Here is a 25,480-nt window from a genome sequence, read left to right on the forward strand (position 1 = left end):
TCATTTGATAGTTGTTGCAATGTCAGAAAAAAGCATAAAACTACCACGTCTCAAAGTATATAGAAAGAGTCAGTAATAGATCACAGCGTACCTCATAGACCTGCTGAAGCTCAGGGCCGACGTCCTGCTCTTCCATCAGACTCTGACTCTGACTCCAGTTTGGAGTGGGAAAGATGACTTTGTCTGGTCGAGAAACGCTGCAACAAACAAACGCCAACTTAAGCAATTAACCTCAGCAGGAATCCCAATAAAAAGAATGTTTCTACAGTTTAATGATGTAGTGGTAGAGTTAGAAATGAAGTCTCACCCCTGGAGAATGACATCAGCCATCGCAGCCACGTCCAGCTCGTACAGCACCACTTCACTCTCTGAATTATTCACATTTTTACTACAAAATACACAATGAGCAAAAGTTTGATGTTTCAGAAACATATATTTATCATCCAACAAAAACATGTAAAACTAACTTTCAAAATGAGATTTGTCAAGATAGCATTAATTCTGGAATAAATCTTAACCGAAGAGAATTAATATTGATACTTATAGATACTACAGATGTTAATTTAATACTTGTTTAAATGTGATCTGATATTGGATTTTAACAGACTCAAAAACCAAAGATCAGCTAAATCTGTCAGCATCAATATTACACTAAATTGAAAATATACCTGCACAATGTTTGGAGTTCAAGAGATGTTCAAACATTGAAGGACTTAAACGTACCACACGTGACTCATGATACAGTACTTGGCTATAAAGAGAGACCTACCTTCGTATTTGGAGCTCAAACTGCACGGTGTTGTGAGTGTCCTTCAGTCTTGGCACAGTGAAGCGGAGGCCAGCCCATAACTAGGAAATAACCCACAGAAAATGCAAGATTAATCCAAAGAACATGAGAAATCAAAGGGATGTCTTACATTTGATTTTGTTCTGTAATTTGTTCCAGTAGTTCTTTACAAGGCAGCCAATACTTTTCCTACTTTCACTTAGTAGCATTCAGTAGATGTAAAAATGGCCTCTGGCCTGTATACAAGTATTTAAGTCCAACTGATTTTATTGGTAGTGATAAAAGGTTGAAAAGCAGTTTTTGCTCTTTAAAGTGCCAGAAAGAAAAGAAATGTCACTATGAACAGACAATAAAGATTCTACTGCTATATTCCTGTTTCCACATGAAAGTTTGATACTTTTATCAGGTAAATGTAACAACTGAGTGTGTATTGTGTGATTTCACCATGCAGGAACAATTTGACTTAATTGTACTGAAACTTAAAAAAACTGAAAAGGGCCAAAGACAGTATGTGGGCTTTGTTAGCTCTTACACTGGTACCAGGCTTCATGGGGTTTCCCAGATCACACACAATGTAGCGTGTCTGGTTTTCTGCTGCATAGCTGCACGTCAGCTGAGTCAGGCTCTGGAAAAGACACAAAAACATCAATTACTGTCAAGTCTTCACCGCTTAGGTTCTATGATTACTAGTCACTAGTTAGCTGTATTGCTAACAGAAGTGAGTCTGTATTTTGTAGTTTTAAAACTACTAAAATTTAAGATCTTATTTGTACAAGATATTTCAATACATTTACATTTTTGGTGGCTTTCCTAACAATGATAATGATGTTTTCTGCCACTACATGATTCCTCTTTTTTTTTAATAGTTGGAACTTGGTACTCTGCTGAGATGCTGGTGGGAATATACACAATGTGGGTTTTTCCACATCAGTTGCAACACAGCCCGACATTCAAGTTTTTCTTTGTGGGAAACAAAAATCAAGCGATAAGCAAACAGTATATGCGAGGACGTGACCACGCAAAGATTCACATGGTCCTCGAGTCCCGGTCCTCCTCACCACATTGTTGCGCGCTATCCCGCTGTAGTCGGCCTCCGGGGGAAGCACCACGTAGAGCTCGGCCTCGTACGCGCCTCCCTCCCCCTCGTTCCTGGCATTGAAGGTCATGCTCAAGGAGTTTTCATCACCCAGGTAAACCTCCGTTCTGTCACTGAGAGAGGAAAACAAAATGTCAACACTACACTTCTTATAAATGTGTTATTGCAACAACTGATGCACCCTTTCATATTCTAAAACATCTCTTTTTTATGATGTGGATTAATAAAACCAATTTAATTAAAACAGATATCAAACAGACATATACAGTAAAGAGTTCATATATCACCATCCTCCCTAGTACTTTATGTTTTATGTTTTGGCTTCACTATGTCAATCACAAGTAGCACTCTTGCTGAGGACTGAAAGGAGGTTTTTAGAGGTTTTCCCTTGAAAAAGCTGCCTGCTGCTGCGGCTGAAAGCGAGATTGATGAGAGCAGTGAGACTGAACTAAAAAAGTGAAGTTGTTGGCCTTCAAACCAAAATAATGAGCTGAGAAGAACTACAGACTCGGGTGGTTATTTTCTATGAGTTCATCACTACAAGTAATGCTATGTTGCACACTGTCATTTGATCGATTGCTAATATGAATATTGATTAGTTCAGCCTTAAAGCTACTGAACTCTGGAGGGTTTGTTTTAAACAAATCATTTAAAAAATGACAATACCAGTACCAATCCAAGTAGCCTTAAAGTGATACTGATACCAATTGAGTACTTCATTAGATACCCATTCCATATTTTGGAATGGGTAACAGGTGGTTAGTGTAGCTACACTTTAGAGCTTTTAGGTGGCATCTTGGCTGCTGAACTGTTAAGTGCGCTAACTCAAATTCACCACAACTTCACCACCACAGACGGGTTGTAGCTGCTGTGGCAGTGGGCCAATCACATGTCACATTAACATGAAGAACGTTTGTATTGATTGGTTGTGAGCAAGTCCATACAACTAGTCATATTTTCTAGCTCTGGGTAGAAAAAGGACCGATTGCAGGTATCATTTGACGGGAGACATTTCATTACTACTTGGTATCGATTTATTTCAGTCGATACCTTAATCGAGTACCGATACCCAGCCCTAGTGACCAGTGAGTTTTAAAACCAGTATTCTCAAACTATATAGATCAATAACTTGATCAGCACTACTAATTTACTATACAATGTCTTCTATAATTTACAATGACTATTTTGTGTGGTTTATTCTATATCTTAAATTTAAATTATCGCGACTTTCAAGAATCACATGAAAACATACTTCTACTCCCTAGCTTTCAACTGTGCCTGACGAAAATAAATACTCAAATAAAAAAAACAGCTGAGGTGTTTCACCTTAAGTCTCTATGTGCTCTATATGACCATATACTTTTATTAATGAATTTGCAGTAAATGTTGTATTATTTCTTATTTCTTTTTTTTCTTTTTTTTTGTGTGTGTGTTTTTATTGTTTTTTTTGTTTTTTTGTGTTTTTCCTCTGTGTGAAGCACTTTGGATCAACTATGTGGTGTTTAAAGTGCTATATAAATAAAGTTCAAGTTAAAGTTGAGGTTAAATTCAGACACAGATGTAATCCAGAGATCAAGAAATCAAGATAAAAAAATGTATAATGATAATGCGCCTGTTGTACTGATGATGATTGATGTATTTTTTATTAAGCGCGTATCTATTACACAGCCATTATTTTCTGTCAGTCTAGAACAGCCTGTTTATCTACAATTACAATGAGTGAAAACAGCAGCCTTTATATGCTGGCACAGTTCACGCTGTCTCCACTGCTGCCTTCTTTTTCAGTCACTTGGTGCAAAGCATGACTAAAATGCCTAAGAAGCGATTGTAAAACGTAATGAAAAGCAGCGACGTGCACTCTTTCCAGACAATGCATCTGTGTTTTAGACAGTCCCCCAAAGGCCATTTTCTCCTGCGTATCTGTCCGTGACCGACCTGGGAAATGACCCAAATCTGATCACTGTGATTTGTCTCAGGAAACTGACCCCCACCTATATTCGGTATGTTCACAGTGACGCCCCCCCTGTGCGCCAAACACACTTTCAGTGTAGTGATAAATCCTCTCGACGCCCTCCGACTTCGACCCTTTCCCCCCTCCCCCAAAACAGCTCTGCTGTAGTAAATTCATGTTTCTATTGAGCAGAAAGACGAGAAAGGCGTCTGGTTGAGGGTCAAAATTTGAGGTTCGTCTTTCATTTCATGTTTCCTCCACCCCTCCCCCACCCTGTCTTCAGAGGGTCTGGACGCAGTGACCCCTCGCTAGGTAAGACATCCACCAGATGATTTTAATTAGGCGCCCGGCAAGTTTAGCAAATGCAGGGGAAGCAACGCTGATGGCCTAACACCAACAGTCAGCAGATGCAGAGAGAGCGGAGAGAAGTGTGCAGCTTATAGTTGAGATGTTAACTTCAATGAGATTCATTTGCTGGGAAAATATAACAGCGGATAACGAAGCTAGAGACATGTCAAACACCGGTGACGAGACCTCTGCGTTGTGAATGTTAAACATCCCACTGTTTGCAAATTCTTGGAAACACTGCGTCTTATAGTATGTCAGTGAAGGGAAATTCAGTTTAGTGAAAGTGCTGAATCATTGGAGTTTGGTCCCTTGGCTACTACAAAAGCAGATCTTTGAGTTTTCATGGGAAACTTTTAGCGCTGATTGTGTTTCTGCAGTTAAGAGAAATCACATGGCCATGTAATGCAAAACACTCCTCATAACAGCGGCTGGCTGGGAGGAAAAAGTCTGAGCGTGTGCGTGTGCGTGCATGTGTGTGTGTGTCTTTGTGAATGGACTGAAACTCATGCCAAATATGTGGCTGACGTCCATTCAAAAACAAGAAGAGATGATTAATTAACAATAATATGTGAGCGTGCCAAGAGCCGGGAGTCTTTCTGATAGATGTGTATTCTAGAGCAGGCATGGTATGAGTTTTAAACAAGTGACCCATCATTTGTGTCTTAAATGCTCTCATAGAACATACATCATGTTTATTTCCACATCTTAAACTCTTCTTGTATCTCGTTCCAAAGCTTCTTCTTTTTCATCGTCTTTCAGTCGTCACATTCAACTATCTTTCTTGTAACCCAAGACAATTACTTGAATGTGTTTTCTACCTCATAAACCATTAAAAAAAAAAAAAAACTATTCTTGGAATATATTAAAGCCTGCATTGTTTTCAACCATGTTTGCTTGCTTGCACTTTCTTCTGACCTGCACTTGCTGGACAGCTTTACAGCCGCCAACTTTCAATCAGTGGAATAACTTGAAACCAGCGTCAGGAATATGTACAGTGATGTCCAACTCTTTTGATTTTCAGCTAATCGTTTTGAGTCTTTTTTTCTTTTCTTAAAGAAAAGAAGGTCAAAATTCTCTGGTTTCAGCTTCTCTAATTTGAATATGTTCTGGTTCCTTTAGTCTTCTATAACAGTAGACTGAGTATCTTTGGGTTGTAGACGAAACAAAGCTCTTTTTTTTTTTTTACCATTTTCTAACATTTTATGGATCAAACAACTAATCGATTCATTGAAAACATTGACAGATTAATGCTTCAAAAAAACGTTAGTTGCAACCATAAAAAAAACATTGCTTCATAGTGCTAACAGTGGTCAAAAACTCCACAGGTAAGTGACGATAAACACACGTTTGAAAATTTACATTCAGCCCTCTATAATTTTTTGGTAAGTGGTCATGATATAAATGATATACATTCATAAAACTCCACCTTTTTTGTTTTTTTTATCATGACACACGATCCTATAATACCTGACTTACTTTTAAAATGATGGATAACAAACAATATCTGAAAATATCACTATTTAAAATCCCATAAGGTTCATTTACTTGATTATATTTATTCTGTGTTGTTTGGTACCAATCACCTTCCAGTGTAGTTAAAGTTGCATCGAATCGATACTTTTATATTACCAATGGATTAAATGAATGTTTTAGTATTACAGCATTAACTGTCTTGGTTCACTCCCACGGCTCTCATCAATCTTACTTCGAGCAACAAGTAGCAGCAGACCAAAATAGAGCTAAAAGGAATTGAATTTATATATCCAATGGCTAAAAACACAACACTGAATGAATGCTAATGTTGCTTCATAATAGTGGGATGCATGAATAGGCAACTGTTCAGTAACTCATTAGCCAAAACACATTTATAAAAGGAAAAATGGCGAAGAACCTAAGTTAATATTGCTGTGCCCAGTGTGGTCTGTGCTTTAGTATCTTTTCTGCATGTGGTTGCTGTGAATAGTGTTGTTTACTTTGTCTGTTCAGCCAAGACAGCAACTGTAGCTCATGCTAACTATGCAGCTCTTCCTCTTCTGTTCAGTCTGCACTAACCAAAAACATAATTCATCACTTCATGTACACCAGAAGAAAGACCCCCCAGACACTGTCTGTTCCATATAGCTAATATAAGAGCTTTCCTTGGTATAGGTTGAAACTCTGCTGTGTTATATTGGTCACAGAGGAAGGAAACTGTGGTAGATTAGCATTGCATGGCCCGAGGGTTTAAGTTGTGTTTTTTGAAACAGGTAAAGTAATTGAAAGGTGATTTCATCTCACCCATAAACAGCCAACTTCAGGTCAGGGACGCAGATGTTGTCCTCTCCACAATCGAGCTGAATCTGGGCCTGGGAAAGACAGTATAGAGGTCAATGGAGGAAGAGGGAGGAGCGAGGGATGGATATGATGGCTGAAAGAGAGAGAGGCATTCAGGGAACAAAGAGTCCAAAGGTATAGAGAGAGAAAAGCTTTTGAGGGAGTGCATGTTTAAGGAAGCCTTACACCACTGATACTGGAAAGGGGGGGCATCTGACTTTGTGTCTGCCTCTATGGCCCATTCTGGCTCCAAAAATCCAAGACAGTGACAAATTACCAAACTTGAGGCATCAAATTGGCAGTCCACAAACCCATTGGTGACGTCAAGCTTACTATGTTTTTTTACATTCTATAGTTAGTAGTAGGTGTGTAACAAATAACCGATACAAATCAGAAATCGGTTTAAATTTAAAAGATGTGAGTGCATCGATACACGGACCCCTGGATTGGTCTAAATGTACCTTGAATCAGCCAATGGCCCAATTACAAAGTTATGAATCAGCTATGCTGCTGAAAGCTCCGTCTGCTCAGTGTCTACAGCTCTCTGTCTCTCTCTCATAACACCCTTCTGAAACTCGTCACAGTAACATTAAGTTAGCGCTCTGCTTGCGAGGGAAAGACAAACATGTCCGACAACACCGACATGATTTGTAATGCACCTTCAAGTCTGAAATACAAAGTTCGGAAGAGATTTGGATTTTACAAGAAGAAAGGAACACTAGATAAAACCGTTGCAATATGTAAGGAGTGTAAAACAGCACTAAAGCACAGCGGAAGCACGACTTATCTCAACACTCACTTAGTGAGACGACATGGGGAAACAGGCTTACTGTTACTGCTGCATTAACTCTCTTCTGTTGGCTCATGCACTGACATTGTGACATTGTTCTCTGATCTGAGCCTACACAGAACTCTCTCCAAATGTTTTCATCTGCTTTACTAGTTTCTTTGGCTCTAATTTGTGCCAATAGTGAAGATTGAATATTACGTTTGTTGTCATTGTCAGAGGGGCTTTGCAAAGTTCTCAAAGTGCAATGTATTACAGTAATAAACACAATGACATGGTTCTGAACTGATACATGTCAAAAGTAACAAAAATACTTTTTATAAAATATATCTATTTGAAGGTAAGCAATGCCACATGTGAAGGATTGACGTATGTTAATTATATGTAAAATGAATGTCTACTTAAACAAGAAACGGACTGTATTGAATCGTATCGAATCGTTCCAAATGTATCTTCCTTGAATTGTATCGTACTCTATGTATCTAGATACGTATTGGATCATCTTATATTGAAGAGATGCACGCCCCTAGTTAGTAGGCATATTAGATGTAAAGTCTCTGTAAAGATTTTCATTGGAGTCTTATTTAAAAAAACCTACTGCCAAGTAGGCTGGTTGATTAGTTACAGTGTAACACGAGGGACAGGAGTCAGGATGCTCTTTTTAGCTGCTTGTTGGTGGACCGTTGTGCTAAAAGAGAAAAAGAAGCTGCTACCATATTGCTCACCATATTTTAGTTGTACAAAAACAGTAAGCTGTGGTGAGATTGAAAGGAAATTGACTTGAAAAAGTTTACTAGCATATTATGTCATCAAAAGCTGGATGCCCCTCCCCACTTCAAAACTCATTCGGGTGCCGCTGCCATTAATTAGATTCATGATATAATGAAAGGATGAGAGAAAATAGCGTATACACATCCTCAATACCTTCACAACACTGTAACAATATTTGCAACAATTAGATGCCAAAAAGTTGCGTGAAAGAAGAACTCTTTCATGTTTCCAGGATGAACATAATATGTGGGAAAGAAGAAAGGGGAGAACAGAGAAAACATGGTGAAGGTTTAAGAGAATGAAAGGATGATTAATTCCATCTAAACAAGTATTACATTTTTGTGGAAAAGCCTCGATCAAAAGGAGTAAAAACCCTTGAATTTTAAAGAGGTTAGGGCTAAATCTGCTCTTCAGTCGTACGTGACAGATGACTGGGTAAAAACCGCAGGAACAGATAAATGAGATTTGATTCGACGGTATTGTCTTTTCCAGAGTGTCCCTTGAGCTTTTTTCTTTATACTCTCTTCTCTCTTTTTCTCTCTCCACCATTTGTTTTCCCCCTATGTAGTTCACTGAGCCGCACTGTCATTGTTGCCGTACTCTCTTCTCTCCAACATATGGGACACATTAGAATCCTAAAAGAATGCTATGGAGGACTACAGAGTGCAAAGAATCAGCCTGGCAATGGTTAACAATGTCTCAGTGGAGATCGTTCATTCAAGTCCCCGGTTTTATTTTCAGCCGGGACCCAAAAGCTATCGGTCATTTAACACCAAACAGACAGGAGCACACACGCTTTATGATAGACTTACTAAGATCAAGTAATGAGTCCCAACTTATCTTCCCCTCCATCTGAACACTTTTCATCTTTTTTTTTAACTTTCATCTCCACATCTTCCTATTCATTTGATCCATGTGACCCATGTTTCCCTCCAGCTTTTAAAGGAATAGACCATTCTGCTGGCATGTTGTCTGACTTAGGGATTTGAAGCCAAGAAAACACAGACTTTAAAAGTATACCTGGTGGATCATTGGCTGTGCTTCATGCTAAGATTATGTTCAGTGACTGTGGAGCACTAACAAATTAAGAATATGAATTAACTATTATAACTATAGTCAAATCCTTACTTGGGAACAGTGTAATCAATTGGTACCTCATCTTTATGGCATATAGCTACAAGGGGAACTCAATTTTGGGGGGTATTACTCCATATGTGAAAAAGTTTAATTTAATTTGTGCCTCTACAGAGAGCTGCACAAATTGCCTCTAGTGATGTCACTTGAGAGCGTCGTTTATGGCTTAAGACAACAAACTTAAAGTACTCTAAAGGGTTACCATACCTCTATAGCCTGCTCCTCATCTCTATTTGAGGCTAATGGCTCGAGGCTAGGGCTGGGTATCGTTTAAAAAATTACAATACCAGTACCAGTACTCTTAAAGTGATACTGATACTAATTGAGTACTTTATTCTTACCCATCATGTTAATAGAAGCATTAAATTGTATAAAATGTCACCACTCCTCTACATCTAAATGATTAGATTGTTGCACAAATACATTTGATCTTTAACATTTACTAAATACAAAATGCTCAAAACTAGCATGTGGGTCACAGCATACATCACATGCACTTATAAATCCATGTATGTGTGTATGTGCATGCATATACCTTGGCAAATAAAAATCATATAAATAGTCATATTTTCTAGCTCTGGGTGCAAAAAGGATTGATTGCCGGTATCGTTTGACGGGAGACGTTTCCATAATACTTGGTATCAATTTATACCTTAAAGGTATCAAGTACTGATACCAAGGCCTACTCGAGGCTACATTAGCAGCTACTAGCATACCACACCAAATCTTCAAATGAGCTTCTCATCGATAAAGCTGCATTGTTGGTAATATAGGTGCCAAGTTTTCACATTCTCCATGCAAAGTATTTAAAAGTCTTAATGCATGTTTGAAGGGGATCTTTAACGATAGCATCCATTAATTGTCATAAATGCGGTTTGAGTGAAGGAAAAGGAGGATCAAAGATTATAACTTTAAGCTTTGCTGTGTCAGAATTGTGGTCTGTTGGATTGAAACCACACCCATCAGTGATTTATCATTACACCATAGTACATTTGCTACATAATTGCCTTAATATTAAACATTTAACAGCTTGATGGCAGCAAACACAGGATTTTCAGATTAACTTGCCTGGTGTTGTAAATGGGTTATGCTCATTTTTTCATAACTTATAACATACAGTTACATAACAATGCACAACCTATCAGCCAGTCAGTGCTGATGATCTACAATGCTATAAAACACATGGACTGACACTGAAATGGGAATTCACAGTAAGGCAGGAAGTGCCTAGTGGAAACTAAAGTGTTAGCATGAAGCATCAGGGCCCACACTCTACTGGGATCATTGATGATTTTTGCATCTGTGTTCTCATCACTTAGGCTCACTGAGCAGTGGATCAAAAGTCCGTCAGTTCCTTTCATATGAGGATTTTATTTGAAGAGAAGAGAGAGCGACAACAGATTTGATTGATAGTGTTGCCTTAAAAGTTTTTGGGCTGAAAAAAAAGAAAGAAGAAAATTCGGTGTATTCTGTTTAAAACAGCCAGTTACAAGCACATGATATACACACACAGCCACATCACATACACACTTCCCCTTATATCACTCACATAAACATGTGCACGCTTTCAGGGCTACGGCTCTCGCCTGGTGAAGGAGAGCACTGGCAACATACATAAACAAACCACAACCAGATGTCTGAGGGCCGAGCGCCGCCCCACCCAAACAGAGCTGTCAGTCCTCCCTCTGTGTTTTTGCACAGCCATGACTCGCCAGTCCTCCATAAACCCTCCGACTCTTAGAAACAAAGAAAAAAAACTACCGATGGGGACCAGAGTGCAGTAATCAGTTCTCGCTCCATCAGCTCTGACCCTCAACCTCTAACCATATGGGGTTCAGCACTATAAAGGGGGCCTTACATTTGATTTCAATTTGAAGATGGCGGCCTGTAACCTCCGTCTTTGCCATTCAAATAAATTTCCTGTGCGCAAAATGTAAACAGTGGGAGATTCGCTGTGGTTTTCGAGAGGTTGAACGTGTGTTGGTAAGGTATTGTGAAAATATTCATCAGGCCATGTGTTCTGCTCTCTCTCTTTGCTGGTAATCGTTGTGGTGACCATCTGTTTAGGTCATAAAATGCAAGGCGTGTGGCTGTATGAGTGGTATGGTCTAGATGTTTAGTGTGGTAATGCAATATATAGATACACTTTACAAGTCGACACAGATACACTTCATATCCTTGTGAGATTTTAGCTTCCAAAGACAAATGAAAGGGCACAGTGCCTCATGGATATCCTGGTTTAAAATTTGGGAAAGACTTCTCAACCCTAAATTTCTAAAAAGGGCTTTTCCAACATCATATTCAAGCAGTAGACAGTATAAACTAATGTCTGATTTACACTGAACTCATTAGCTGACAGCATGCATATTTGGATTGATTGGGGCCATCAATCGAGATGAAATTAGCCTATTTAATGTGAAAGTTTTTCGTTGTGACAGTTTTTGGAAAAAGAAAAAATAACATTTTTGTCCAACCTTCACTGTTGGATGTGAAAGTGCTGTGTAGCAATTAAACCAAGTCGACTTCCTGAGTTAAATGATGCATTTCAGTCCATGATTTCTTGCACTGTAATCAAATGAAATACACAATCTAATAAAAATCTGAAACACATGAAATTACAAATGTGGAGTTTTCCTGAGATAGGGCACAACTGCAGATCCAGGTCTTAAGCCCTGGTGGGTGGTGCGTGTGGGTGTGGCCAACACATTTTTGCAATTTTTCCGACAATCAGCACCGACGCACACTGGGCTCAGCCAGAAACATGGAGGAAAGACTGAATATGTTATAAGTGGGGGGAATGCATTATGCACTTCAGTAATGACCAATCACAGAGAGCAGTTTATGATGTAGACCAGGCATGTCCAAACTATTCCATAAAGGGCTTTGTGCCTGCAGGTTTTTGTTCCAACCAAAGAGAATACAGGATTCAACCAATCAACTGTCTGAATACTGAGATCAGTTGATTAAACTAGTTAAGTCTGGTGTGCTCCTGCTTGGTTGGAATGAAAGCCTGCAGCCACATGAACCTTTATGGAATAGTTTGGACATGCCTGATGTAGACTACTGTGTGACCTTTTCTGCGCTATGATATTATGAGGTAAATAACTTTACACATATGAGTTCATAGACATACCTTCTGCTGTATAAGCTGCTCTGTCTGATAGTTCAGGATAGGTCTGAGACCATGCTGGTCCACTGGGGCTTGAGGATCCAGACTAAAGTTCAGGCTGATGTAAATTGGAGAGAGTTTATCCCGAAATTCCTCTTCACCCTGCAACAGACAGAGATGCAACTGCATGAGTCATTGTGGAGGAAGTGATGACAGTCAATGTGTCATCTACATGGATTGATAAACAGCACCCATCTGTTACTGAGCATGTTCTATTTATAGTAACATACCTTTATTTATATGTCATGTAGAGACAAGCAGAAAACGAGTTAAAACATTTTGAAAGATATATTTGCAACTAGGAATTAGTCATATTTTCATTGATTTACAGTGGCATGCATTTTCAAAGAAAAAACAAGTTAGAGGAAAATCCCTTTACATGTAAATAGACTGTATTATAGTTTTATAACCTACATTTTTCTGCTGTTTTAGTGTGTATGAATAGTTAAACAGTATTTTTCTTTTTAACAACCTTTACAGCTGTGTGTGATTATGACTTCACATTTGTAAATTTTTGTGTCATGGGTTCCTGGTACTTTGGTAAACTTACAAAATGATACGTTTATGAACAAAACAACACCATACATGTGCGGTAGGGACAGTTTAAAAATGCTAAACAGACAAAAATAAATGCATAGAAAATTGGTAAAAATGAACCAAACTGGCAAAACTGAGAGGCAGAATATCTACGATGGTTAGCAATTTCCTGTAAGGGTAGAAATGTCTAGCTTTTTATAGCAGATTTGTGTGAAGCCCTGTTCCAAGATGTGCATGTCACACTATATAAAATCAAAAGCAGATGTTACAGCGATATATGGCCTATATGCAGGATTCAGCCTGTTTTCTAAAGAAGTGATACAACCAAGATCATGTGACCCCTTTAATGAAAAAAAAAAATGGTTTGCAAACAGACGAGTGTTGACTGACAGGCGAGTGGATGGTTGGCAGTTTCTAGTCAAACCATCTCTTTTCCTGTCAAAGAGCAAAGGGCTCTGATCGTTATGTCCTTACAGTGAATATCTACACATATGACTTAAGTGCTTTTGTCAGACATACTCTTTGATCAGGTCACCGCTGAGTGATGAAAAGATTGGTACTGTAGTATTTCACTTCTGTGTTCAGTTAGATGTACCTCCCAAAATACTACTTCAAACAGGAACTTCAAACCCTGACAATTAGGAAATGACTTTAACCTCTGTCCTACAAACTAGTTAATTGCATTCACCTGGTGTCGCAGGTGCAAAACAGTCTCTGATTAGATGGCATGAATGAAAACCAGCAGGGCTCTGGCTCCTGAAGGCCAGGATTAAGAACCGGAAAATGTGGTAAAGATATAAAAGGCACAGATCCTGAGATGATCTGAGGAATAGTCACAAGTCGTTACATCATAAGTAAATGACCTGTCTAAGTAGGAAGGAAAAAAATTAGTTATTTAACAACCTGGGGCTTACTCTCATATGTTTTGACCAGAACTATTCATCAAAACTGTTTCTACAATACAGTGACACAAGTGAAATCAGCTATATGGTGTAGTCCAAGAAGTTACAAGCTTTAAACTGTTCAACTTTAAAGGTGCACAGTGGAGGTTTTTTTTTTTTTTTTTTTTTTTTTTGGTAAACAACACAGTTATATTTACATTCACAGTTTCTCACCAAAACCCACTGTTTGTAGCCTTAACCCCTAACACACACGTCGATTTCATTTTCTTCCCGGTAAGACATTTTCAAAGCTGACTTTGTGGCCATTTTGAAGTCGTCATTGTTTACATCAATGTTTGCTGCCACTCTTCTTCTTCTTCCCTGCCTTTCATGGCTCATTGCTACATTTATTGGTGCGTTACCGACACCGGCAGCCGCATACATTCTTGTATACAAGATATTGTACAAAATTAAGGGCCTGCTTATCATGCATTGCTCTATAGAAAAATGTTAACAGGGTACTTTTAACCCAGTTACCTAAACAAATGGTCTAAACAACAGGTCTAAACAAAGGTGAAGATTTATAGTTATTACAGAGCTACTGGGCTCAAACTGAAGTTTGATTTAGATGCACAATGCTGTTTTATTTACAGTGAGACTTGGGACACAACCTTGGTAGAACAACTGAAAAGTTAAACAAAATCAGAAGTCTTGTAGACGACATACATTGTCTGTGATCAGCAGTCCAAAAAGGCTCACAAGATTGACTGTTAAAGTCAATGACCAGAGAGAGATACAGTTGAAAACTCCAAAAAGCTGGATCTTGAGCCAAGATTATTTAGATTATGCACTGTTCCCAGAGGCAGAGAATGAACTTCCAAGATTTTTTGTTGCTGAGCAAAGCAGTTTGCTGTTTGTATTTTATTGGCCCCGCGGTGCTGTGCTTTCTAGAGGAGAGCTCTTCCCCGAAATCTCTCCAATTATTGTGGTGAGTGCAGTGTCACCTAACACACAGATGGTTCAATTATAAATGATTTACCTCAAATACAACAATATTAACCCTTATTTCAGTAAAGGATGTTTTTAGCCAGTGGAACAGCGTGATTGGTCGATCTACCACTTTGGTCCATACCAAAATATCTCACCAACTATTGGATGGATTGCCACGAAATTCAGTACATGATTTGTAGTGATGCTGGTGATCCTTTAACTTTCATATAACTCAATATTTTAATTTGTCCGATACTCTAGTTTATGACAAATACTTATGACATTACCCTCAGCCTCAGTACTTTGTGTTTAGAGCTAACTGGTGACAATGGTTAACTTTATAAGGGATAATCATCAGTATGACATTAGCATTTAGATCAAAGCAGTAAGTGCAGGCTCACAGAGCCACTAGCATCTTGTTTAATTGTTAAAGAATATGTATTGTTGTTAATCTACCTGATAGAAACATATCTAAATGGCATTTGCAGCATTCAAAAATTGATATTCAATCTGCCTGATGTTGAGGTGTAAAACAATTTGTGTGACTGACCCGGAGATAGATCTTAGCTTCATGGCACGAGCGTTCTCCAATGGTGAGGTTGAGGGCCTTCACCAGACTGGGCTGCTGGCTGTCTAGGAACAGAGTCCTCCTGATGGACTCTTTCTGGTTCTGCTTCACACTGTCCAACTGAACCTCTGCGACAAAGCCTTGAAAATACACACATATAAAGACACACACACACAAGACGAGGCAAGAAAAAAATTATTATTCCCATCGTCTGTATCTTAATGCCTACATTACACACAAAAATGCATTTTAATGTATGCGCACACACAGAAAGACATATTTGTACAGACATACTATATGCATGCCTCACCACATGCAAACACACACATACACAGTGGTAAACATTATTATTGTGAAGTGCCTTTATGTGCTATTTTGTTCTCTGTACAGTATACAGAAACACACAGAGGGTATTGCCATGTCCCACATGACAACAACTATGCAGGGAACCCAGACAACACACTCCCACGCACTTAAAATAAACACACACACACTTTTCTAAACTGCCAGAGCCCACCAAGTTACTCTGTATTTACATGATTGTTCTTTTATCTTGATCTTAACTGCCAAATTGACCACAGTGAGGTCCGGCATACTTGTAGTCACACAAAGAAAGCAATGTAATAGGGACCATGTGTGTGTGTATGTATGTGTGTGTGTGTGTGTGTGTGTGTGTGTGTGTGTGTGTGTGTGTGTGTGTGTGTGTGTGTGTGTGTGTGTGTGTTGCGTGCCTCACCTAGATGAGATGGGAGGTGCTTCCCATTAGCCAGCAGGCAGAAACCGATGCTGACACTGGAGGTTGGAGACAGACAAAAATATGAGAGAAAAAAACACTTAACATGCATACCCACTGAGCTTACAGAGATGTGTTTTCACTGATTTGTTATACTTGCATGTTTCCTTTTAATCCAAGTATCAAAAAATGCTTTAGAAAATCACATTAAAGTATGTGTGTGTGGTCGTGGAGGGAGGGTATGCCTCATGCTGTTAGGAGCAACAATATCGCATTCATTTCATGAAAGTTACATCCTTTTTCCAACCTTTCCCATAACTGCACTCGACACTCTCTCCATCTTTTCATCTTTCCATGTAGCTACTCCACCTTTTTTCCCACTTCCTCTTCTTGTCTCCAAGGCAGCCGAAACAGCAATAAACACGAAAACAAGACTCACTCCTATCAACCTATCAGGAAAATACTAAAAGACCAGCCAGTGTGACAAATGCTTCTTACAGCAGTCTAAAAATGTTTATTACGATTATGGTTAAACTGAACTTGTGGAAAGGGCTTCATTGAGATTGAATGCTGGGTACATTTCCTCTTTTTTTCCCTCTGATCTAAGAATACTGAGTGTAGTTCAGAACAGCTTGGAAAGGACACTGGCAAACATGAAGTCATTTGACATTCTCGTGAGGCAAACGTTGGAAATTGAAATAAGATGTGTGTTACATAACATTTGCAAGACTTTCCATGTTCTGTTATAGTCAGACAGCTCTTTAACCACTCTTAAGCTTTTTATTAAACCATTAAAGAGGACATATTATACTAATTTCCAGCTCTAAATTTTTATTTTTGGACTCTACTGGAGTATCTTTGCATGATTCACAGTTAAAAAAAACTCCTTATTACCAGCAGTTTATGCAGCCCCTCAGTTCAGCCTCTGTCTCTAACAGGCAGTTTTAGCTCCTGTCCCTTTAAGGCCCTCTCTGTTCTGATTGGCCAGCTTTCTTAAAGTTACCAAGGGGCAGTATGTATCAGAGTCATGTTAAGTTACCGTTGATACAAACCCAACATTTCCTACTTTACTGCTTCATATTAAAAGCTTTTAAAATATTAAAGAATGGGAGACTGTTATTGAGAAGAATTAACAGGAAGTGAAACATGTTCCTCGACAAATTAGCAGAGCTTTGTAAGTGGATGGGTAGATATTTGGAGCTATTTGTTGAGTGGATCAGTTAAAACAATGCAGGGAGGAATAGTACAAGCAGAAACAGCCACAGTGATGATGATGATGATGATGATGATGATGATGATGATGAAGAAGCAGCAGATGACCAACACACCTTCAACAGATAAACTACTAATTTTACCCCCACTGTACCCCCAAAACAATGGAAAAATGCAACAATGCCAGAGCAGCACAGGAAAAAATGGGTGTCTATACCAGGATACGGCCATGGTGTCATTCCCAGTGTTCAGCTCGCAAGTCTTCTCTTCCTGGTTGAACATGGTTGGCTGCACTGTGAGAGAGGCGCTTGCACTCACTATTGGACGAGCTCTGAGTGAACACAAAGAGTATGAAAGGATAAGAAGAAGAAGAATTGTCTGTATATCTGTTATTACACTGGTGTAGTGCTTAAACCTACCTGTACAACACGACTTTGTCAGTCCCAAAAGCACCAACAATTAAATCTGAAAGAAAGGAAAGTGAGTTAAATGAAGAGAGAGTAAAGAGTTGATAGAGGTCTACAGGTGGAATGTTTCTTGTAGTACCTGGGTAACCGTTTTGATCCAGATCTTTGTTGCCTCGCAGAGAAAAGCCAAAACTGGCGGGGAAAGAGCTGGAAGCCCATTGGCCAGCAAGAGTCTGGGTGGGTATGTCCTTTAGTCCTCCAGTATAACCATTATAAATAAGAACCAATCCCTGCTGGTCATCTCCTCCATAGGGACAGCCAATGGCCATGTCTGATTGTAAACAGCAACAACACACTGTGTAAAGAATCTCATATTTTTTCATAATGGTTATTAGGGCCTGGTATCGTTTAAAAACTATGATACCAGTAACAAATCCATGTACTCTTAAAATGATACCAATAGCAGTTGAGTAATTTATTCGATACCCATTACACATTTAGTGCACTTGCTTTTATCTAGTGTAACAGGCATGTAGCGTAAACACATCTTGGCTGCTGAACTGCTAAGTGTGCCAACCCAAATTCACAGTGATTTCACCACCACAGATGGCTTGTAGCTGCTGTGGCAGTGGGCCAATCACGTCGCATTAAATCCAAGCGTTAAACTTGCGAAACTTGCATTAATTGGCTGTAAGCAAGTCCATACAATTAGTCATATTTTCTAGCTCTGGGTGCAAAAAGTATTGATTGCAGGTATCGTTTGACAGGAGATGTGTCAGTACTACTGGGTATTGATTTATTTCGATTTATACCCAGCCCTAATGGTTATATACCACATATATGAAAGTATGAATATAGATAAGGGTATAGTAGGGTAGGTATAACTAGCAGTGTGCTTGAGGGCCAATAAACAAGTTGTAATGGTTACTGATTTTATTTTTTTGATAATTTTCTTTGGCTAAATCATGATTGAATGAGATACAGACTGTTCCACTAAGTCAGTTAGTGTTCCCAAGTTTCACATTTGGAATACAACTGACCTTGCTCAAACAAGTACTGAAACACTGAATCGATTAGTTCTAGTTTCAATGTCTTAAATGTGAGGATTTGCTTTTCTCTCCTTTGTGTCATTGTAAATAAAATAGCTTTTGTACTGTTTCTCTGAAAAACAAGCAATTTCGATATAAGTGTGAGGGAATTTTTCACCATTTTCTATCATTTCCCCCTTTTGTTTATCCTTAAATAGGCTAAAGATCCCCTTAAAGCATACAGTAGGGTCCAAAAATGTGAGACCACATTCCAAGAATGGGAAAAATACCCTGCTTTCATATAGTTCCACAAAAAATATTTAATTAACTGGATAAAATGTAACAGATGGAGAATATAAATCACTACTTTGCTATCCAACATTTAACTCTATGAGTTTCAGCCACACATTGTACTATATCTATCACACCTACCATTGAATCCATCTTGATTGAGGTCGCCCAAAGGAGCCAGCGATGTGCCAAACCGGCTGAATGCCTGCGGACCAAGGAGGTTGGACTGACTGGGCTCCAGCATCAGAGGGCCCCTCTGGAGGTACACATACACCTTACCCAGCTCCTCCAGGCGCCCATTGGACCCTCGACGCATGAACATTGGAGCTCCCACCACTAGGTCATCCATACTGAGGAGGCAGGCAAAAGTAAGACACAAAAACTGAAGATGAAGACAGAGGAAGAAGACAAATAAGAATTGAAGTTTAAATATAGATACAAGACTTTTAGCATTTACACTTAAGTATTATTCCACACTCTCTGGCAGTATCATAGTATGTCTGTATCAGTTTGTTCAAGCTCTTCATGGAAGCTATATGATATTGACACTTAATGAAATATCCAAACCCAATACCCATCAAGTTCCCCTTTAAACACAGGTTCACAAAAAGTCTGTCTTATATCAGCAGTCAGGTGTGCATATGAGCATTTTTCCATTGCTGTCATCACTCCTGTTATTACTGGCTATTAACAAATCCCTTCCAAAGCTGCTTCAAATGGAAGTCATTGGGGTATAAAATCAGCAGTTCTTATACTGTACAAAAATGTTTTCAAAATGTCATCTGATGCTAATGAGGCTTCGATAGATGCAGGGTTAATATATGCAGACTTACACAAATGAAGAAGGTATCTTTATTAATGCCTGATAAACATTTGAATATATTTTTGCACAGATCGTGGACTGTGGATTTTGTCCCTGATCACTTACATTGAAAGCTCATTAGGAGGACATATCTATTTAATGGTCAGGAGGAAAATTACTTTGAGCAAACACTGTTTCAATGTTCATTTTGGCACCTATTTATTGTTTTAAGACAGACTTGAAAAGTTGTGAACCCGTCCTGTAATTCACGTCGTTAACACTGAATGACCTGTCTTGGTTGAACCGGGGTAAAGGAACAAGGACAGCTGAGTAATTATTACTAATATGACTATACTGTTCACAGGTGACACTAGCTAAATCTCTCAGTCCACATGGTCACCACCAGCTATGCTGCTGAGGTAGCATCCTCACTCCAGAAGCCCCAACCGCAACTCAAAAAACACCCTAAAATACCATGTGCAATTGGGTTATAACGATCTTGTGAAAAAAATAGATATTTTCACTTAAGTTTGTTCTGTTTCCAAGACAACTGAGCGAACGTCAACAACTGAGGAAGAAAGTTGGTTTCACGAGTGACAAAAAAGAGCAGCAATTTAAAGGACTAAATGACAGCATATAGTACACCTACCAGTAAGCACTTCCAAATCAATTTCATTTTGAAATAACTGCTTTATATTTACTACACTAACTACAGTTTGAAAAGGATGAGAAAACAAAATAACTGCCATTTCTTTAAGGGCTTCATTTCATAGGCAATGAACTGAAACTGTTAAAACACAGGTTCCCATGGGTTTGAGGGTGTGTCTCTCCAAGGTGAGGAAGTGAAATTTGCCACGGAACTTTATGCAGAGGAACTATAGACATAATGAGAGAACAGAATTCTTATGACACATAGAGAGACAGAGCATGGGAAACCTCCAAGAATTCACACTGTTGACCTCAGTTTGTTGACCTCACCCGTTATTTTTAGCCTCTTGTTTGAGTTGATATTTATCTCCCTTTCACCCACTCTGTCACCCTTTCCCCTTTTTTTTTTTTTTTTTACCACCATCTGTGTCACCATCACTCCATTCACTCACCCGTCACTGTTGATGTCAGTGGCTGCCACTGCATAGCCAAAGTAGGACCCCATCTGGAACACATTATAAACAAGACCCAGTTAGTCTGTAATCACACGATGGTGCATAGATCCCATTCTTTTCTTTCATTTTCTTTCTCCATGTCCTCTCTTTTGTACCCTGCACCACCGCCCCCAGAAGCTTTCGTCTTCAGTCTCTCAATCCCACAATCCCCCGGGGTCTCCTCTTCTCCCTTTTCATGGAGCTTAGTGTTAGGGCTTCTGTAAGCTCGAGGAGAGGTAGGGGGTCTGGAGATCGAGGACTTGAACTCCTTTAAATCTCACTCCAAGAAAATGCTCATGGGGCTCAAGTTTTTCCGGTTTAATTTCATACCATGTATGATAAATTAGGGTCATGTTACATCCTTGGGTGACTCTTGCTTCAAAGTGATTTGTAGTGTGGCTACGCAGAAGTGTGTTTAGAGACCCTTGTGAAAAACAAGCCTGAATATTGGGGGATTGACTTCCTGCATCGCACATGCAAAACAACTCATATCAACATAAATCAAACTGGGGCTCAGGACAAAGTTCAAATCCACAGTGATATCCAAGGAGCCCTGCTTTGCCATACATTCACACTCTTAAGAAACATGATCAACACTTCCTATAGAGCTGAGCCGCCACACAAGTTCAGCTGAGTTGTGGTGAAGTGAGGTGAAATCAGAAAGCTAAGAAAGTTGACCATGGATGAATTTTCACAATTAGCAACCATAATTGATCTAATGTTTGTGATTATCTTATATCCAACTAGCAATAGTAAAGTAGTTTTATCTGAAGGACTATAGGAATATAGATGAAGAGCATCTTTATCCATTTTTGGGTTGAAGTTAACGCTGCTATATTAGCTTTTTTCTTTTCTTCTATTAAACCTGCCCTTTTAATTACACTACAACTACAACAAATATTGTCACACTAACAGTGGCTCACATGACATACCTAGCAAAAAGATTCCTGACTAACCTACTGTATGCTACCTGTCCGACAAAGTTAGCCACTAGCTTATCAACAAAGTGGAGCATCTAGTGGCTAAAGTTAGCGGCTAAAAGCTAGCTAGCAAGGAAAGTCAAACACCTTCGCCAGGCATTTTCCTTAGTAGTTGGTGGAGACCAAAAGAGAGCTAAAAGCCTTCCATTTGTCAGATGGACAGAAATACAACTTTAAAAGAAAGCTAGTGTAACACTTGGGCCATATCAAAGGTAAAAATATGTAAATTCTTTGTTTGCAGTCTGTTCTGCTGCTGAGAGCAGCCAAAAACTGAACTACTACAGCTTTAACATTTACCTAACTATGCTAACAGAAAGCCCTGTAACATTATAAAAGGCAATATACTAAACTAGTAAAATTCCACATTTCTTTGTTAGAAAATGTGTTGCTGTTGGCTTTCACTATGTGGTCAGACCCAGGCACAATTTTAACAGTCCATGGTGCACATTTGTCCATGCCCATTAAAATGTCATTCTGTCCACATTTCATACTACATGCAGTAAAATATACAATACAGTATATACAAGAAGAAGGAAGTATACAAGAAATTAATGTACTGTATCATTTTCTAATACCAGGAAATGGACCAGCATCCAACATTTTTTATTGAGAAACAATTTATAGATATAATAAATAACTTATCCAGTGCAATAAATAGCTTAAAAATCCAGACACTTATTGACATTAATGCAAAAATCCTCAAATCCAATAGAAACAGGGCAGTTGTACAGCTCACTGATTTGCTGCTTTGCCCACAATGGTCTTATACCACCAGAGATACTAAAGGGAGAGCTAGCGTGGTATCTAATGTTGCAAAATCTCTGACGCTAGGCACATTTCTTTCATCTCATGGGATATATATCATCATATTGCCCAACAATAGTGCAATTTGCCCACCAAAGCCAGCTAAACCAGTGGAACATGGCTAAACAGAGGAAATATGTTGGTTTTGTGTGTCTTGACATCTCTCTTTGTTTAATGGCATAACAAATGACAAAATCTGAGGTTTCATTCACCAGATCATCAGGGCCTCTTGCCTCTGGTGTGTTTTTGCAGCTGACTTCAACTACACAAGTCCCAGCACCCACAGAGGGGCCAGCATTCACCCACAGAGAGCAAAGAGTGTATTAACCAGGAGTTTACCTTAGATCACTCTCACCATGAATTAACAGTTTACTCATGGCGCCCCCCACCCTCAAACTGACACCTCTAAGCAGTCACTGATGACCTCCCACGCTGAAGATACACACGGACACAGCCACACACACTTGTGAATGGTCACATGCTCTTACATCTTGCAACATCTACACAATGAAGCCTTGTTTAAGTACACAAGAAAGTAACAGACAAATAAGTTTTCCCAAGATGTAGCTGGCAACTATACTGTGAATCTAATCCATTGCACTTTATTTAGCACTTCAGTTTCTACAGGAAGTTGAGTTGGTAGTCTGTGGGAGGCATCTCCCACTTTAAAATGCACAGCAGATGAGTCTTTTTTTTTTGCTCATAAGAAAGTTTCTGAAGAAAGTTAGTGACATTTTATTTCAAAAATAATCATCTGTGGGTTATATTTTAAGCAATATGACTAAAACCCAAGCTGCCACTCTTCCCATTTAAAACGCACATGCCGAATCAATACAGTGACAACATGAACACTATCCTGGTCTGCTGTTTCTGGCTTTGATTTTCAGCTTTTGGAAATCATGAGCTGTGCATACTGTAAGCTCAACCTCCGACCCTGGTATAGGCCTCTCCACAGGGCAAATTCCTTCATCTCTTCAACCCTCCTTTACACATGCCACTTTAAATGTGTACCCATATATGAAAAATAAGGAGCCAGGCTACAGAATATCTCCAGCCAGATGTGCACATACCTGCTCTCCTGTCAAGTTGAGCACAGACTTTAGATCACTTCCGTTTAATATGGACACCTATATTGAGACAGACAAAAGTCATTATAGATTGTAAATTGGATTCTTCAACTGAAATGTATTCAGCTTTATAGTTGTATGCTTTGCACACTATTTGCGCTGTAAAATGGTGTAAAATGAAAATGTGGAGACTCCTTACTAAACCATACAGCATGAGGCCTTTCGGAACTCCTGTGATGAAATCTGCAATAGGGGCAAAAGGTTAGGAGGGGTCATTGCAAAACAAAAGAGGAACTAAGAAGTGAAACTGAGATTTTGTGTGTTTCTCAATGTTCATTCTCCCTAGAAGACTTAATAATCTATTTACAGCATAATACAGCAGACCATCCACAAGCATGTGTGTTTGGACTGAGCGGTCAGACAGAGCTGAGGAGGGGTCAACAAACCCTGTACTCAGCCCCTGTTTTGGGGACTCTGCACTGTAAATAAGACCCTCACCTTCCTCATCATCCCCGTTGAACTCGCCACTAGCCACAGAGTAACCTGCAGGAAAGACATGCAGAGAAGAGATACAGTTAGGTTTGAAAGCAATAATTGTGTTTAATTATTTCTGTACTTCTGTTCATCATCATCTTGTATGTTCCAAGTTGGATTCAACAAACTCTCTTAACTGTTCAGTTCAGGCATTTTATACACATATAGTCAAGATTGTATTGCACATTAGCGGCATAGCTTATTGTACAAATAGTAAACAGTGTATTGCACATATAGTAGACAGTGTATTGCACATTCCAACATATCTTATTGTACATGTTCAGTGAGAGGTTATCTCAGGCTGAGGAGATATCAGAGTTCAGAAAGTTTTTGGCTGTTGGGAAGAAGTTATTTTTTTGTCTGCTTGTGCGTGTGTAGATTGATCTGAAGCGCCTGCCTGATGGGAAGAGCTTAAACAGGTTGTGTCCAGGATGAGTGATGTCTTTGAGGATGTTTTTAGCCCTTCTCACACAGCGAGTGTTATGGAGATGTTCAAGTGATGGCAACTCAGTGCTAACAGTGTCCTGTGCTGTTTTTATGATACACTGCAGGGCTTTTTTGGCAGCTTTGGTGCAGCTGTTGTACCAGGCTGTTATGCAGTTAGTCAAGATGCTCTCTATGGTGCATCTGTTAAAGTTAACCAACAGCCTCTGGGGGAGGCTGGCTCCCCTTAGCCTCCTCAGAAAGTAGAGGCGTTGTTGTGCTTTGCCTACTACTACTGCCTGAACTTGTCATAAATTGCTCGTTTTAAGCTTGATGAATGCCACCTGTTCATGAGTAGGTTTGTGAGATCTGATCATTAGCATGATCTAAAATTGTCATATAAGGCTCCATGTTCATGTCCATTCACAAAAAAGTCCTCAGAGAGCAAAAACACCATGCAGCTTCAAGTCCTGCTTTCAGAGATCAGTAGACTAAAATATACCAGATTTAAGAGTGTTAGTAGGAGAGGACCCAAAACAATTAGACAGCAGTTAGACCTGCAGAATCACAGAGGCAGCTGTCGGACAAGTTTGCCTATAAAAATCCAATAAAATCTCAAGATCTGAAAAACCTTTCAGTAAATTGGCAGCCATGGTGATGATAGTACAGTGAAGAGAATCTAAATTTTGCATTATGTTTGTTTTAGTTATATCTTTAGAGACAAT

At 39.1% G+C, this 25,480-nt stretch overlaps 1 protein-coding gene across 1 annotated transcript in view; it reads right to left on the minus strand.

Annotated features, from left to right (window-relative positions):
- Window positions 1-25,480, minus strand: part of LOC133977574 (integrin alpha-5-like) — a 48,392-nt gene that overhangs the window by 7,235 nt on the left and 15,677 nt on the right. Inside the window, exons 8-24 of the mRNA XM_062415771.1 lie at window positions 24,297-24,341; window positions 23,998-24,041; window positions 23,802-23,858; window positions 20,906-20,958; window positions 19,145-19,353; window positions 17,824-18,015; window positions 17,697-17,742; window positions 17,495-17,608; window positions 16,069-16,124; window positions 15,315-15,472; window positions 12,321-12,458; window positions 6,460-6,527; window positions 1,846-1,996; window positions 1,320-1,412; window positions 770-849; window positions 308-388; window positions 92-197 (exon numbers count right to left, since the gene is read on the minus strand). Coding sequence (XP_062271755.1) covers window positions 92-197; window positions 308-388; window positions 770-849; window positions 1,320-1,412; window positions 1,846-1,996; window positions 6,460-6,527; window positions 12,321-12,458; window positions 15,315-15,472; window positions 16,069-16,124; window positions 17,495-17,608; window positions 17,697-17,742; window positions 17,824-18,015; window positions 19,145-19,353; window positions 20,906-20,958; window positions 23,802-23,858; window positions 23,998-24,041; window positions 24,297-24,341 — 1,691 coding nt within the window. The remainder of the gene's footprint in view (window positions 1-91; window positions 198-307; window positions 389-769; window positions 850-1,319; window positions 1,413-1,845; window positions 1,997-6,459; window positions 6,528-12,320; window positions 12,459-15,314; window positions 15,473-16,068; window positions 16,125-17,494; window positions 17,609-17,696; window positions 17,743-17,823; window positions 18,016-19,144; window positions 19,354-20,905; window positions 20,959-23,801; window positions 23,859-23,997; window positions 24,042-24,296; window positions 24,342-25,480) is intronic.

The sequence above is a fragment of the Scomber scombrus genome, chromosome 3 (assembly GCF_963691925.1).
Source record: "Scomber scombrus chromosome 3, fScoSco1.1, whole genome shotgun sequence".
Taxonomy (NCBI): Eukaryota; Metazoa; Chordata; class Actinopteri; order Scombriformes; family Scombridae; genus Scomber; species Scomber scombrus.